Here is a 16,556-nt window from a genome sequence, read left to right as displayed (position 1 = left end):
TACAGTTCCAAGTAATCGGATGATCTCTTCTGGACCCCATGAGCACACACATACACCACCCACCCACCACATACGCATTTTCATATGGACACTGACCAAAGTAATTTAGGGAGTACAGGGTTTCTTTGGCTTAAATATCCCAATCACAGTCCATCACTAAAGGAAACCAAGGCAGGGATTCAAGGTACCTAGTGGTAGAGCTCATCAGGATAGAAAATCCACAGTGAAGCCCATGGACAATTGCAAGACACTCTTGGCCACTAGGGTAACAGTATCCTTCACCTTCCCCTGGCCATAGCAACAAGGCTGGGAAGGCTAAGGAGAGAGTTAGAGATGGAAAGGTGGCATCAGGAACAGAGAGGAAATTATTTAAGAAGTGAAACTAGATACCACCACCACCCCTTAGCCATGAGAAGTGAGAAGATGGAAGGAGAATCATCCCAGGTGTTCTAAATACAACAATCTAACTTCAGAATGTTTAACCCCAGTGTTTAACCCTCACCTCAGGAGTGAGTGATTTATGCTACAACTAATATACCCTATCCTTCATTGCTTCTGGGGACTGCTACAAAATTGTTTTCCTTATTGACAGGTTAGGAAACACACGGACCTGCATTTACACTTCACCCAGTAAGAAACCAGTCCAACTTGCTCTCAGCTCACAGCTCACAGTTGTGGAGACATTAACTGCAATTTGTTTGATTGCAGGCCTGGGGCTAGAACTCAGGACTTAATCCATGGTAGGCAAGCCTTCCACTGAGTCCCACTCATGGCCTTAATTCCTGCCATTTCCTTCCACACTCCCTCATCAGCTGGGGGACCTCCAGAGCCCAGTGTGTTTTGCAGAGATGTCAGAGAGCTTTGCGTACACTCTGGGACATGGTGGACCCTGGGCTGGAGAAAGCTTGTGTGTGGAGGAGGCATCTGCAAGGTCAGAGTTAGCTTCTGCCGGAAGACCAGCTGAGGGAGGCCTGTTCCTGCCTTTCTTGTCCCTTCCCTCAGAGGTCACATATAGTGTCGAAGCTTTGAGGCAGATCATTTGTACTTCTCAAGAGCTCAAAGGACTAGCAAGGCGAGATGTCAGTATCCATACGGGTTGCCAGCAGACAGCTAAAGCTCCTCAGATGTGTCAGCACTCAGAAGAGCTTTCCTACACACTAACCCAATCTCAGCTCCTCCATTTAACTTCCCACCTCCAACTCAAAGCAAACTCTCTTAATGCTGTGACCCTTTAATTCAGGATGTTGTAGTGACTCCCAACATAAAATTATTTCCATTGCTACTTCATAACTGCAATTTTGCTAGTTATGCCTCCCCAAAGGGGTCCAATCATGTATTCGTTGTGCTTTATCATAGTAGTCACGACTAATAACCCTCACGTTGTAAAAGCCTTCACAGTTTATGGAATAAGAAAAAAGCCATTTTCTTCAGGCCCTTAAATTTTTAGTTGTGATACGGTGTTGTACAATTAATATTAAACAAGCTGTTGCTTCTAACATGATATGCTTGTGTTGAAGATTCTTTGAAGCTAACCATTTAAGTTGAAGCCTAGTTCCGTGTGACTGGAGTCCAGTCCCTGACTTCTTGGCACCTCTGTGATTAGTTCTGCTGAAAAGTTGGACGTCCAAATGAGTACTGCTTTAGTTTACAGTGTTGTAAATGCGGTGGAGCAGCCACTGATCCGGGAAATTCAGTCTGTTCTCTCGGAACCACAACATCAACCCCAACAACGCTGGAGCAGCAATCAGCAGAGCACAGGGGGCGGGGCCGGGCATAGGGGCGGGGATGGTCACAGGGGCGGGGCCGGCCGCAGGGGCGGGGCCGGGCCTGGGGGACCCGGCCGCGAAGGTGCTGGGAAAGCCGTGAAGCTCCGAGCGCAGCCTTGTCAGCTGTCTGAGCCGCCATGCTGAGCGCCACGTGCCGCAGGCTCGCCCCGGTGCTGCTGCGGAGGCCGTGCGCACCGTCTCCGGTCGCCCGGAGGTGTCTGCAGGCACCCGGGGCCAGGTCCTGCGCTGACCAGAGCGAGAGGGCTGAGCAGCCTCGCACCTTCCACCCTGCTCTGCTGGAGTTCCTAGTGTGTCCGCTCTCCAAGAAGCCGCTTAGGTGAGACTCACCTGCCGCCTTTCCCCGGGGGACATGGTGGTGGCCTGTGGGCCGGCCAGCGGGTCAGGAGACCACTCCCTGGACGCGATCCGCCTGGCCGACCCCCATGCTGGGGTCAGTCCCGCCCAGGACCGGCGCTGAGCTTTTCTCTGGTTCGCCATTGGCTGCTCTTTACAACCTATCCTAGAGGCTTTAAAGAAAGATAGGATTTCTCAGGTTGGCTAGGCTCCAGAGCTTGTTGAAACAGTGTTAGGGCCAGTGTCTGGGCCTTTCATTTTTTTCTTCTTGCTTCCTTTCGTTCGTTTTTTCCTTCTTTCCTTCCTCTCTTTCTTTTTGCGTGCGCATACCTGAATGTTTGTGTATGTGTGAGTGGGGGAAAGGGTGTAGAGAGAGAGAGGAAAGAGAGAGAGAGAGAGAGAGAGAGAGAGAGAGAGAGAGAGAGAGAGAGAGAGAGAGAGAGAGAGAAAGAGAGGAAGGGGAGACACGCGGTATCAAAAGAAGGTCACTGTTCACTACCTTCTTAAGTCGCTCCCCAATTTATTTTAGGAAGGAATTTCAGAATCTGGAGCAAATCGAGGTGGGCTCAGGAGCTCACATACTTAACAGGATCAGAACTCTGGTTCTGATCAGAACTCGAGATCAGAACTCAGGACACACACTATTGACTTAGTGATCTTGCCAGCCATCTCCGTTCTTTTTGAAAGGTGTTGGGGGATGGGGAGACAAGTTTCTCTAGCTGGCTTGTTTTTTCCTGGAACTCTTTATATAGCCAAGCTTCAAAGTTGTGATACTTTTCCTGCCTCAACCTCCCGAGAGCAGGAGATTACAGGAGTTAACTGCTGCTTCTGGCTTCAATCTTTTTAAAACGACTATTATTCCCAGTATACTGCCATGTGTGTGAACCATAAAGAATCAAGACAGATCCAAAGCAAGTCACTGCTGTGAATTAAGTCATAAATTGGGAATAAAACAAAAAAAGATAATATGAGATATACCGATTCTGATAGGAATAATTACAGATTGTAAGATGATTTTTCTAAGAGAAAAGGTTGGATTGGCCTATGCTTTTAAGACCAAAGTTATTAGAGGAGTGACTATAAATATTACATGGTGCTTTTTATTGAGCATCAAGCCTTTCTAAGTTTTCAGTTTCCACAGATCATTTTGTTCTTTTTCTCCCTTAGATATGAAGCATCGACAAATGAATTGATTAATGAAGAGTTGGGAATAGCATATCCAGTCATCGACGGGATCCCTAATATGATACCACAGGCAGCAAGAACAACACGTCAAAATAAGAAACAAGAAGAAGCTGAACAGCACTAGACCTTGATTATTAAAAGCATAATTACCGAGTTCTCTTATGCTGTATACCTTTAAAATGGGGAAGGGGAGTTGGGGCGGAACAGTGACTGTTCTTCCCCTGCTCTCTTTAGTGGGACTATTCTGATCTGCTTTCATGGAGGAGAATTTCCCAGGGCTGCACCAGCATAGACAGGCTTTGCTTTTACAGTCTGCTCTTGCCAAGTACCATGCCACTGTGTGTGTTCTTCCACCTTTGGAACCAGATAGGTCTAAAACGCTTTAAGTGTAGTACAACCATAGCCAGGACAGCACATACATTAGTAAGAGACGTCTGCACCAACATCTGTGAAAACTACATATAAACCCATTTGGTTTATAATAAGATCTGTATGTCTTATTTCTCTCAGGCTTAGGACCAGGCTCTGGAAGCTTTTTCATACATGTTCTATCCTTGTTTTTTGAAGACTTTCACTTATAACTGTGTGTGTCACAGGAAGCATTTCAGTGAAATGTCTCAATGCAGATTAACAATACCAGTCATCATCAGAGGCCTGCTTTGCATCCCATTCATTTGAAAGTTACTGATTTGAAATATTGTTTGGCTTCATGGTCAATGGTAATAAGAAAATTCTGACATTGTAAACTTGCCTTTGTTACTTTGGTATCACATGGTTACATCAGTAATAAAACAAGATGCTCACAGTTTACCACCAAACTGTGCAGGGGTGGAAGGATGTCTGTTTGAATGGATGTTTTTGTCTCAATAGTCTGATAGGAAGAGATGTGAAAATAGTTTATGTAACTACATTGTGTGTACAGAGACATTTAATATTCAAAATAGAATAATTTCCTAGTGAGGTACCTTCGGTAGGTAAGGTCAGGCAGGAATGGGAAGCTGTTATATCCTTTTAAATTTAGTGTTTCAAGGTACACTCCAGTTTTTCTTGCCGTGGGAAATGTGATAAGTCCTCAGGCCTTTAGCCTTAGTTTTCTAGAGCTGTCACAGAACTGACTGAGGATGATATAGTATCTATTTCAGAAGCAGAGCCTGAATGTTGTAGTCCTTACCCTAAAGAAATGTAAGAATTGGTTATAAATTTAATTGGTTGGCCACACCCCAGCCCAATGCCTTGTGCATGTTAGGTAAGTGTGTAGCCACTGAAATCCTCTACCCCTGATTTCTTAATCTACGCTGTGTTTGTGTGTGGAAGAGGCAGAGCATGGGGAAGGCACAGGACAGATTTGTAGAGTTGATTCTCTCCTTGCACCATTGGGTGCTGGAGCCTCAACTCAGCCGGTCAGGCTTGATGGTGAGGCCTTTAGCATCCTAATTGTCTCACTGGCCTTTGATTGATTCCTAATGAGCTAGCTTCCTAAACTAGTTTAATAAAAGATGTAAATGGTTCTCCCTGGAAGGAGAAAGTTAAAACCTGTCATACATGTTTCCTATTATATTGTCATTAAGTATAAGTCACATTCTTACATTATCCAGTGTCAACACAGAGCTGAACTAGATCACACAGTGTCTCTGGTGCTGCAGTGGAGGTCTTAGCTCTGAATTTCACATTTAACCAACTGAGAACTGTGGACAATGTAAATGAACAGTTTTGCCCATAAAGCTAGTATTAACCTGATAAGTCAGTTGCAGCTTTTTTAACTTAATCTAGGAAGTTGTTAGGAAGCTGAGAAGTTGTCTCTAAGGGAGCTCAGTATTTAACTATTCTATCATCAAAGAATTACTTGTGCAACGAACCCTGGGTGCAGTTATTAGCATAGTACATAGTCTTTAGTCTCAGAACTTGGAGAGGAAGTAATAGCACCATTTTACAGGTGGGCAAACAAGCATATTAGTATTGACTTGAGCCAGGGACTTAAGAGGTGCAGCAGGATCAGGAAGTCAGTCAACTACATCTTGAGCTAGAGAACCTTTTATCAAAACCCGAACTAACCTCATTGGGTCACTAAAGAAATCAAGCAAGAAGAGGAAGGTGTTTCAATGGAAGAGTCATTGAGAGGGTACTGGGATAAACATGATCAGAATACATTATATATGTGAATAAAAATATGAAGTCTATTTTTCATAATTAATATGTGTTAGTAGTTTACTCAGAAAATAATAGTCAGTAGGTGTGTCTTAGTTGGGGTTTCTATTGCTGCCATGGAATACCATGACCAAAAGCAAGTTGGGGAGGACAGGGTTTATTTGGCTCACATTTCTGTATCACAGTTAATCATCAAAGAAAGTCAGGACTAAAAACTCAACCAGGGCAGGAACCTGGAGGCAGGAGCTGAGATAGAGCCATGGAGGGGTGCTCTTCACTGGCTTGCTCTCAAAGCTTTGCTCAGCCTGCTTTGTTATCGAACCCAGGACTCTCAGCCCGTGGATAGAATCCCTCATAATGGGTTGGGCCCTCCCCTATGGGTCACTAATTAAGAAAATGCCCTACAGGCTTGCCTAGAGCCCAACCTGATGGAGGAATTTTCTCAACTGAGGTTCCCTCCTCTCAGATGACTTTAACAGTTTCAAGTTGACATAAAGGTAACACCAGACATATCTACCTACCCACCTTTATTGTTTTCTATGAGTCTGAATAAACTCTCAAGGAAACATGACCCTTTCCCTTGAATGAAGATTTAAACCTATCCTAATTAAGATGGTGGATGTAGTTGTAGGACATTAGTAGGCACAGAATAACATGTTTCCTTTATGTTTAAATAAGAAAAAATATTTTACACTTGTCTACATTAAGATTCAGTTAATTAAATTTTCTAAATAATGCTAAGATTTTTTTCAAATGATAGTTTTATTGCTTCGGTAGTAACTGATTTAAGATTTTATTCGTAATTGTAAAAGTTGACTATGAAAAGGTCAGTGATACAGAATATATCCCGTGAACAAAATTCCTGAATATTCTATTTTTTCACTCTTTGCATCTACAAGAAGATAATATGGGGCATCCTTACCAATTATTCTCCAAACCCAAACTAGCTCCTTTCATCATAGGTATTCAATCTTTTTGATAGGTCTTCCTATCAAAGGTTGACCTCTGAGACTGTCAGGAATTTAAGGTACCGTTCATGGACATGACCTCAGTGACCCGTGTTGTAGAAGTTAGATAGTAGTAACAGTGGCAGGCTTAAGAATGCATCAAATAAATATAACTATATGTGAGCATACACCATGATGGTTATTTAAGTTTTTAATTTTCACCATTGGCCCTTTAGAAATATTTACTGAAGCAAAAATGGCACTAAAATTAACACCTGATCCAACTACATATGCACAAAGGGAGAAAGGTGTTTTTTGCTTATTGCATTTGCCGGGCTGTGGGAATTCTCAAGGTTTTTTTTTTTCCTCATCAAATATTGCATACTCACTATAGAACTGATAATATGGTGACGTGGTAAACCAGGCAGATGAACTTCTGCCTGCACAGCATACAAAAATACATGTCTTCTACATGTGTTCGCCAGTGAGAATGTTCTCTAAGTTAACTTCAGGAAGTGTAGCTGGTGTCTCATCAGTGGTAATCCTTGTTTGTGTGTTTAATGAGAGTCTTATTGCTTCATAATTCTCAATGTAAGAGGTACATTTAAATTCTCATAGACATTATGAATATATCTGCAGGGGATACAGAGCTAGAAAATAAGTTTTGCAAAATGACAGTTATCAGAACAGTGCAGGTTATGTCTGCTTAGTGTCTAGGTTGCCACATGGAAGCTAATTATTTGTTTATTTTCATCCAGCAGTTCTCAACTTGTGGGTCATGACCTATATTATGATTCATAACAGTAGCAAAATTATAGTTGTGAAGTAGCAATGGAATGGATTTACGGTTTGGGGCCACCAACATGAGGAACCATGTTAAAAGGGTCACAGCATTAAGAAGGTTGAGAAGCACTGGTCTTAGCTATAGACACTGGCCCAGATGTTTGGTATCTACACGAACATGGAACTCTTGTCTATTCTACTTTCACATCTGATTCAGACTAAGTTCAGAATTTCTCTTACATTTTACAGCAATGGACACAGGAATGCTTAATTCAGGTTTCTGGGTGATATTTCAGCTTGATCTCAGAGGAAGAAATATAAATGATTTCAAGTAGAATGGCTATATGAATAAAACTGGAGGCCCAAAAATGTTGCTTTTCTTTCCTTGTAACATGATCTTTGTGTGTGTATGTGTGCTATTAAAATTTTACTTATTAGCAAAAACAAAACAAAAATCCACAAGCAAACAAAAACAAAATCCTGACTTAAAATAGCATTTACTCATTAGATCAAAATAGAAGAATCCAGAAAGTTGGCCTAAGTCAGTTTTCTTCACTACTGTATAACATTCCTCTTCATTTTGAGAAAATTTCTGTTTACAAAAAAATAAGAACCAAAATGTACAGATTCTAATTCCTTAGGCCGAAAGTTTTTACTATCTAAAGTACCATATACTTCAGTTAAAAGCATTAAAATGTAATGTTCTGTAGCACAATACGGTGACTAAACTTCATGACATTTTATGAAATACAATATATATCCCTAACAAAATGTTTATGGATAGAGCAATTAGTTTCCTTATTTGATTACAGTATAATGTATACATGTATCATGCCCCTTGAGTATATGTAATTTTGTATCAATTTAAAAGACACCTTACATTTTAGTATTTTACACTGTATCATGATTGCCTGTTTTTTGTCTTCTGTCTAGACAGTAAACTCTTCTTCCAAAATTTTGTTTTCCTTTGGGTGCTGGATTGCACCTCAGAACCTTCTGTGTGGTAGATTACCATTGCAACATTTTTATTTGTTTATTTTTTATAGATTTATTTTATTCATACATGTCTGTGTGAGTATGCTCACACATGTGTGCAGGCGACAAGGAGACTGAAAAGACAGCAGATCCCTTGGGTCTGGTGTTGCAGGTATATGTGGGTAATTAGAACCCAGACTTTGATCCTCTGATATAGCAGGAAGTGCTGTTAACTCCTGAGGCATCTCTCCTGCTCCTGGTTTGTTTGAGGCAGGCTCTTTAAGCTCAGGCTGAAGCTCCTATAAATCATCCTGCCTCCTGGGTGCTGGTATTGCACTCATGAGCCATTACACTTGGCTGTCATGACATTTCTAAAATAAGGCTTAGTACAAAGCAGGGAAGGCACGACTCAGACAAGCCTTACTAATTTTTAGTGGTTTGACTTATTCTTAGACAGTCTTATACATATAGTGTACTTTGATCATATATACCCTCAATTTCAACCCTAACATATGGCCCTCCCTCCTTCATATCCTGCCCCCCCCTTTTTAAATAACCCAGTGAATTCAATTAGTGCTGCCTGAATAAGCACAGGGAGCTTACCAGGAAGTCTTATCAATGACCATCTTAGGTTCATCCTGAGAATTAGAAAACCTTTTGTTTATATAGAATTATGAGGATCAGGGTTGAGGAGATGGCTCAGTGGGGAAAAGTGCTTTATCAAGCCTGAGGACATCATTTTAAATGCCTAAAACCCACATTTTAAAACATGGGTGTAGTTACACAACCTCTGTAGTCATAACACTGCAGAGTGCAGAGACAGGTCAGGTAGCTCTTACTGACTGGTAGCCTAGCTCTAGACTCAGTGGAGATGCCTCAGCGGAATAACACAGCTATACAGTGTATAACAAAGTAATAAAATGACTATGCAATGACCTCAGCCCCCATGTGCATGCACCCAAGCACATGTCTAGCTACACATAAATAAATATATGACACACACACAAATTAAAATTCTGAGCATCAAGTTTAAATTTACAATGTGAAAGTTCTTTATAAAGAATTAAATGAGTTAAGCATGGTGGGATACGCCTTTAATCCTGGCATGCAAGAGGCAGAGGCTAGTAAGTTGGAGGACAGCCTGATCAACATAGTTCCAGGATAGCCAGGGTTTTGTAGAGATTCTCTGTCTCAAATAAATAAATAAAACAATATTGACTTGTGTAATGATAGTATATGAAACTCCACAAACCAGTTCTCTAGGGAAACAGGTCTACAGTTAAAATTATAAAACATAAATTGTTTCATGGACATACTGCATTTGAGACATGTAAGAAAACCTCAGTCAGAATAGTGAATAACAAAGTAATAAAATGACTATGCAATGACCTCAGCCTCCATGTGCATGCACCCAAGCACATGTCTAGCTACACATAAATAAATATATGACACACACAAAAATTAAAATTCTGTTACTGCCTAGACCACCACCAATTCTCTTTCCCATCTCAGTTCAGAGCGATGGCCACTACAGTAGATGTAGCCGAGAATCTAGGATTCCTTCCCTAAGAGTTATCAGGTAAAGGTTAAAGTAACTTCTTGGAGGATCACCAGCATAACTGTGTAATTATTACAGACAATGTATTCATGTACTTCTCTGACTTGTGGAGCAACTGTAGAAAACTAGATAGAACTCTATTGGTAGGCTATAACAACACTCTTGCTATTACTGTGGGCGGGGAGTAGATGTGAGCGAAGCTGTAATTAGAGCAGGCAAATGATACCAGATGGTAACTTAAATTCACAGTGACGCAGAAGAGAATCAGAAGCCGTGAAGGTAATGTAGTCAGTTCTATAAACATACTTGCTTAAAAAAAAAAAAAACCTTCAAAAATACCAAAAGAGAAATCTAAACAAGTAAGCAAAGAAGCAATAAGACCCCTCTTAAAATGTCCAAACAAAGCAAATGAGATAAAAAAAAAAAGTCTACAAAAATAACATTGAATTAGAGTTGGTTATGGTGTTTGCTCTTAAATTTTATTATTATACCAAATGAGACTCTTTTGGAAAAAATCTGTTTTTTCCCTTTGCCACTGGGTATGAATTACAGATAGGTTCCGGGTTGTGGATGTAGACTGTGCCTACTTCCCTCTGTCAATCCTGGGACCCTGTGCATCTTGTATAAGTTTTATGTGTGCTGCCACAGTCTCTCTGAGTTCATTAGACCCTTTGTGTCTGGAAGACACTGTTTTCTTAGAGTCATCCATCATCCTGGTTTGTATAATCAATTCACTTATCTTCTGTATAGATCCCTGTGCCTTGAGGGAGGACTTTGACGAAGGTATCCCATTTAGGAGTGAGTGCTCCAGAGAATCTCACTCTCTTCTTGCTGTCCAGTTTTGCGTTCTGTGTCACTTCTCATCTTCTGAAAGAAGAAGCTTCTCTAATCTGGCCTGAGAGAAGCACTGATATATAACTGTATATTATTATAATTATAATAATTCTAATTTGTCATTTTATAGCTATGTTCCTTTAGTAGAATAATATTATTAGGTTTTTCCATAAGCCCATGACCTATTTAGTCTCATGGTCTGGGCCACTGTAGTGGTGGTATCAGGTAGTCAGGTATGGATTCCATCTCATGGAGTGGGCCTTAAATCTAATCATAAAATGGTTGTTTTATCCTGTAACATTTGTGCCACTATTGCACAGCATATCTTGCTGGAAGATGGAAAGTTATTTATGATTACAGACTAACTTTCAGGTATGAACAGTGCCTTTCACTATCATGAACACTAGTCACTAGGGTTGACATTTCTAGTTAGGTACCAGCTCGACTTCTGTGTATTCAGTGAGGTAGTGTTTTTAGAAATAGAGCATTATCATCAAGTTGTAGAGAGCAACCAGTAGCTTATGTTGTTACTGCTCTAGTGCAAGTGCTGTAAGAAGAGGCCATGACCAAAGAAATCTATAAAAGGAAGCATTAAATTGGACCCTTGCTTATAGTTGCAGAGGGTTACCTCATGATCATCATGGTAGAGAATGTGGCAGCAGGCAGGCAGATATGGCACTGTGGCAGGAGCTGGAAGTTCATATCTGTTCCGTGAGTTCATTCGAGAGTGAGACTGGGCCTGGTATGACTTTTGAAACCACAGAGCTTAATTCCAGTGACACACCTCCTCAAATAAGGCCACACCTTCTCAAAACGGCCATACTTCCTAATCCTTCCCAAATTGAAAGTTCCACTATATGAGACCTAAACATTCAAATATATGAGTCTATGAAAGCCATTCTCATTCAAACCACCACAGGAGGATTCCAGTGGGTCATTTTGGACAATGACTCAAGATGTAAACTATTCTTAGCGCTGGAGGTTTTCCTCTGCGCCATAAGATGCCACTTACTCTGTGCCATTGTAGCAATGTCTCCCTATTATTTGGTGACTCCATTTATATTTCTTTTTTATATGTATATATTTTGTAAACTACTGTGTTGCGAGTATATTTTTTGTGTTTAGCTGGAATGTACTATAGATATCTAATAGGTCAGTTTATTTTGTGATGTTACTTAATTCCAGCATTTCCGTTTAGCTTTTGTCTGTATGGCATGTCTGTTGGTGATGGTGGGGTAATAAGGTCACCCACTATCACTGTGTGAGGACCAATATGTGATGTTAGCTATAGTAGTAGTGTTTCTTTCATGAACGTGCTCTTGTTGGTTTCTTCCTTTGGTGAGTGTGTAGTGTAACCTTTTGATTAGTTTTAGTTTGAAGTCTTTTTTGGTCATATGTTAAGATGGCAATACTAGCTTGATTCTTGAGCCCATTTACTTGGAATTTCTTTTCTATTTTTTTATACTAAACTGATGTCAATCCTTGGTGATAGAGTGTATTTCCTGGATGGGAAAAAAGATGGATCCTGTTTTCCAATCCAATTGGTCAGTCTGTATATTTTTATTGGGGAATTGAGACCATTAATATTAAGAGTTAACAATGAGAAGTGTTTATTGATTCCTGTTACTTTGTTACTGTTGTGGTTGGGCTTTCTCCACACTTTTGATTCAAATGTTCAGGATCAGGACAGCAAAATGTTATTCTCATATTCTTGAAATCATTCACTGGTAATCTGTCACTTCCTGTTTGAAACATTAAAAATGAAAAAGGGAACCGGATGACCTAGTCCCATGAACACTAGTATTTCTTTTAAAGAGTGAATATCTTTCACTGAACATACTTTCTTGAGAGTCCACATGCAAAATCCTACAATAAGCATTACACTGGGACTATATCAAGATAAAAATCTAATATTTCTATTGGCTTCATGCCTCAAGCAGCTTGAAGCCAGGTTGGGGATATTGTGTCCAACATCTATAAAGCACTCTGTTCACAGGCCTCAGTGGAGGCCAGAAATGTCAATAGTCTGGAACTGTATGCAGGTTATGTATTCCTATGAGTGCACACTTTTTCTAAACATTCAAATTTTTACTTCAAGAGAGTATTTGACTTAAGCATATTAAAATTTGCCATACCACTATTAATATATCATGGAGCTATATCTAAATCGGGGATACTTGAACCCAGGCATTGTGATACCTCCTTGTCAGTGTGGAAAAACTAAAAGATGGTTTATATCTTGGGTGAAACAGAATAAGATGGTACTTAGAATGTTCAACAAATTCAATTGTATGAGATGTTTGCTTCTGTTTAATATTTTTGGATTGAGGGTAGGCTGAATACTAAGTGAAACCACACTACTATGTTTGATTCTTGTGTACAAAAAGACAAACAGAAAAAAAAAATGGGTAAAGAATAAGACAGGCAAAAAAGAAAAACATTCCCTGGAGTATAAATGGCCTACATCTATGGGAGAATACAGTACTCTAGGAAGACTGGCCAGATGTCCCATTCTGAACTAAATATTCAGAAATAGGCTGAACCCTCACAGAGGGCTCTCTATAATTCGGAGTGTGTTACAACATACATGTGATTTGTAAAGATAAGAAAAAGAAGATAACTGTTTCTCAAAGGTAAGGACTCAGAAAATCAAAGGTAAGGCTGAGAAAGCCATTGAGTCAGTCAGAAGAATATCACTGGTGAGGTGTGGAGGTACACTGGAAGGAACTGAGCCTTAAAGGCTGCAACTCTCATCTGTGTGACCTGGTGTCCTCCTTGCAGAAAACATCATTTAAGACCTTAATAGATTTGTTTTAATGATTCAGTATACCACAAAAAGGGACACAGAAAAGGACAGAGAAATACCAAATGATGACCAAATTATGTGTTGATGCTAAATGAAGCAAGCCAGAGGCACAAAGGCAAGTAACGTGTTCCTGCTAATACATGTGATTTAGGAGAGTGCAAAGAAAGGCATGGAAGTAAAATAGCCAATTAAGGATAAGGAAGGGGGGCGTAAGATCAAAATCTAATTTTTAAAAATTATTTTTTATTTTATGTGTATGAGTGTTTTGTCTGTGTGTATGTATGTGCTCCAAATGGATGGTTGGTGTCTAACAACATCAGATCCCCTGGGACTGAAGTCACCACCTCAAAGATAATATAGGGGTTGGATATGAGCAAAATCCATTTTCTATTTATGAAAATGTCAAATTGAAGCCTGTTACATGATACAAGTAACGTATGCCAATCAAAAAAATAAAAAAAATGGTTAGTGTGATCAATAGTTCAGACAAAATGACAATATGAAAAATTTCACGAGGAAACGAAAATTTTATACCTTAAAAAAGTTAAAAATGTAGAAAATCTCCTGTATTTAAAGAGGCTAGAGAACTGGAAGGTATCAGAAAATTCCATCCAGCAAGGCTGGGACATAACAAGAGCACACACAACTCTTGGCTGTAGAGAGCACATGGAACTGAAGTTCTAGATGGCAAACTCACAGTCAGCTGTGAAAATAGGCACTCACCTACATCTGAAAACTAGAAAAAGCCAGATGGTTCTCACAACTGAACAAATCAAGCCAGAATTAAAAATAAAAAAAAAAAAAACTAAAGTGCATTCTAGTAAGATTACCAGAAAAATAAAATTTAAGAGGAAAACTTTCAAATTATCCCAGTATAAAGATTTGTTATTTCAAAAGAAGCCAGGTGTGGTAGAGCATCTCTTGAACCCAGAAGTCCACATCCAGCCTGGGCAAAAAAGAAGGAAACAACAAATACTCATAACGTTTGTTACAAACTAAAACAAAAACAAGCAACCCATTTATTGTATGCTGTTGATAATAGACCTTAAATGTAAATATACAGAAATATTTAATTAAGGTCAGGGTTGGGGAGAAGGCCTCATGGGTAAAGTGTTTGGTATATAAGTATGAGGACCTGTGGTTGGTTCTACATCCCAGCTTCCATGTAAGAGCCAAGAGAGGCAGATTCTAGAGGCTCACTGGCCAGTCAGTCTAGATGAGACAGAGTAGTCTGGGTTCAATAAAAGATCCTGTTTCAAAAACGTAGTAGAGAATGGTAGAGGAAGATATTAAAACTCAAACTCTGGCCCATACAGACATGCCAATGAAAATACACCCACATACTCACATACATCCATGTATAAGAGAGAGAGAGAGAGAGAGAGAGGGAGGGAGGGAGGGGGGGAGAGAGAGAGAGAGAGAGAGAGAGAGAGAGAGAGAGAGAGAGAAACCATGAGCATAAGGAGAAAAAGAAGAAAGTCAAAGAATAGGAAATCCTCGAGAGGAATGTCATTAATAAATTGAATGGGGTGGGGAAGAAGCATGAGAGGAATAACGGGAAAGGCCAAAGGAACCCATTCAGAGAACATCTTTGGGTGCATCTTTCCCAGAAAAATCTTCCTGGAGTGTCTCAGCTCAATCACCAGAAGAAAAAAAATCTGACTTTTTTTCATAATCTTTTAGGTGTAGCGTGAATTTGACACCATGAAATTTATTTTAGTATAGTGTATGTGATTTTAAAAAAGCATGGAGAAGCCAGATACTGGTTTGGACCATAAATGAGGAGTTTCTGTTAGGCCACAGTACAGATTGAAAATTAGTTCTGTATCTCAGAGAAAACTGCTGGGAAGTGAGGTCTGATTCAGGCCTGTGCTCTTACCAAGGGTTAGGTTATATAATTCAGAATATTTGACTAGAATGTGCAAAGTTTTAGGTTCTACTCCCAGATTCAAGGAAAGAGAATCTTGGTTAGCCATATTTTGTTGGGCATATTTCTGACTTTTCAGTTCTGTTCTATGTGATCTAGTGATCTGTACACCCCCTCCCAATTCCCACCATCTTTTTCACTTTATACTCAAAGTGAGTCACAAAATCAATATATGTAAGCCCCCTGTATTAGTTACTTTTCTATTGCTATAATAAAACATCATAAACAAGGCATCTTACAGAAGAGACGTTTATTTGGAGCTATGAGTCAAGAGGGATAAGAGTCCATCACAGTCACATGGGAAAGTGTGGCAGAAGTGCAGGCAAGCATGGTGGCTGCAGCTGCAGGCTTAGACCTTGATCTATAAGCATGAAGCAGACCATGCAAACTGGGAATGGTGCATAGCTTCTGAAACCTCAAAGTCCACCCCCAATGATGCACTTCCTCCAGCAAGGCCAAACCTTCTAAACCTAGCCACACAGGACCACCAACTGGGAACCAAGTATTTAAATATCTTAGCATATTGGCCCATTCTCATTCAAACAACCATACCCTTCACCATCCATTGCTCTTTTTAAATTTGCCTCAGCTATTCTGAGCCCTTTGCATAATAAATTGAATAAACAGAATAAATTGCTGAAATTAAATGATCATTTGACTACATGTCCTAGTCAGCAGTCTCAGCTCTTCTTGGTCTAAGACCAAACAATCTCCCAAACAGTAAGTCTCATACACAGACATAGACAGTCAGACATACCACATACACATAGACATACACACAATATACACAGAAATATAAACACAGGCACACATACAGAGACACAGACATGCACACATACACACCATACACACGCGCAAAAATACACACACACAAACACATACCATATACACAGAGACACAGACATGCACATATATACACACACAGAGACAAAAATACACACACAAATACATACCACACATACACACAAACACATACACACAAGCCTTGGAAGAATGGCATGCTGCTATCAGTAAATCTGACATTTCTACATGTATTAATTTATGACTTCTTTAGTTTCTTTACACAATATAGTTTTCATTGTAAAACTATTTAAAATCTTATTAAAATTATCCTGTTATTTAATACTTTTTATATTGTAGATGACAATGTTTTTCCTATTCACTGTGTGTCTGTGATCTTGAGTCCTGAGCTCTTTCTATATTTACTTAATGTCCTTTTTAATAGACTCTTCTACATAGTTAATGTACTCTAAAAATAAGGCACTGTGTTCTTTGG

At 39.8% G+C, this 16,556-nt stretch overlaps 1 protein-coding gene across 1 annotated transcript; it reads left to right on the top strand.

The window, feature by feature from the left end:
• The first annotated feature begins 1,865 nt into the window (after positions 1–1,865).
• Pyurf (PIGY upstream reading frame) lies at positions 1,866–4,124 on the top strand. Its single transcript, XM_028789406.1, has 2 exons — positions 1,866–2,103; positions 3,288–4,124. The coding sequence occupies exons 1-2, from the start codon at positions 1,904–1,906 to the stop codon at positions 3,427–3,429; spliced, it is 342 nt and encodes a 113-aa protein (XP_028645239.1). The 5' UTR covers positions 1,866–1,903; the 3' UTR covers positions 3,430–4,124.
• Positions 4,125–16,556: the final 12,432 nt, after the last annotated feature.

Source organism: Grammomys surdaster, unplaced genomic scaffold, assembly GCF_004785775.1.
Source record: "Grammomys surdaster isolate TR1022 unplaced genomic scaffold, NIH_TR_1.0 125832, whole genome shotgun sequence".
In the NCBI taxonomy this organism is placed as follows: domain Eukaryota; kingdom Metazoa; phylum Chordata; class Mammalia; order Rodentia; family Muridae; genus Grammomys; species Grammomys surdaster.
Note: the sequence above shows the minus strand (reverse complement) of the source record. Positions and strands in the feature narration are given on the sequence as shown.

Coding starts and splice junctions, on each gene's coding strand:
- Pyurf (XM_028789406.1), top strand. CDS start 1,904: ATGCTGAGCGCCACGTGCCGCAGGCTCGCCCCGGTGCTGCTGCGGAGG. Junction 2,104..3,287: donor CTCTCCAAGAAGCCGCTTAG/GTGAGACTCACC, acceptor TTTCTCCCTTAG/ATATGAAGCATCGACAAATG.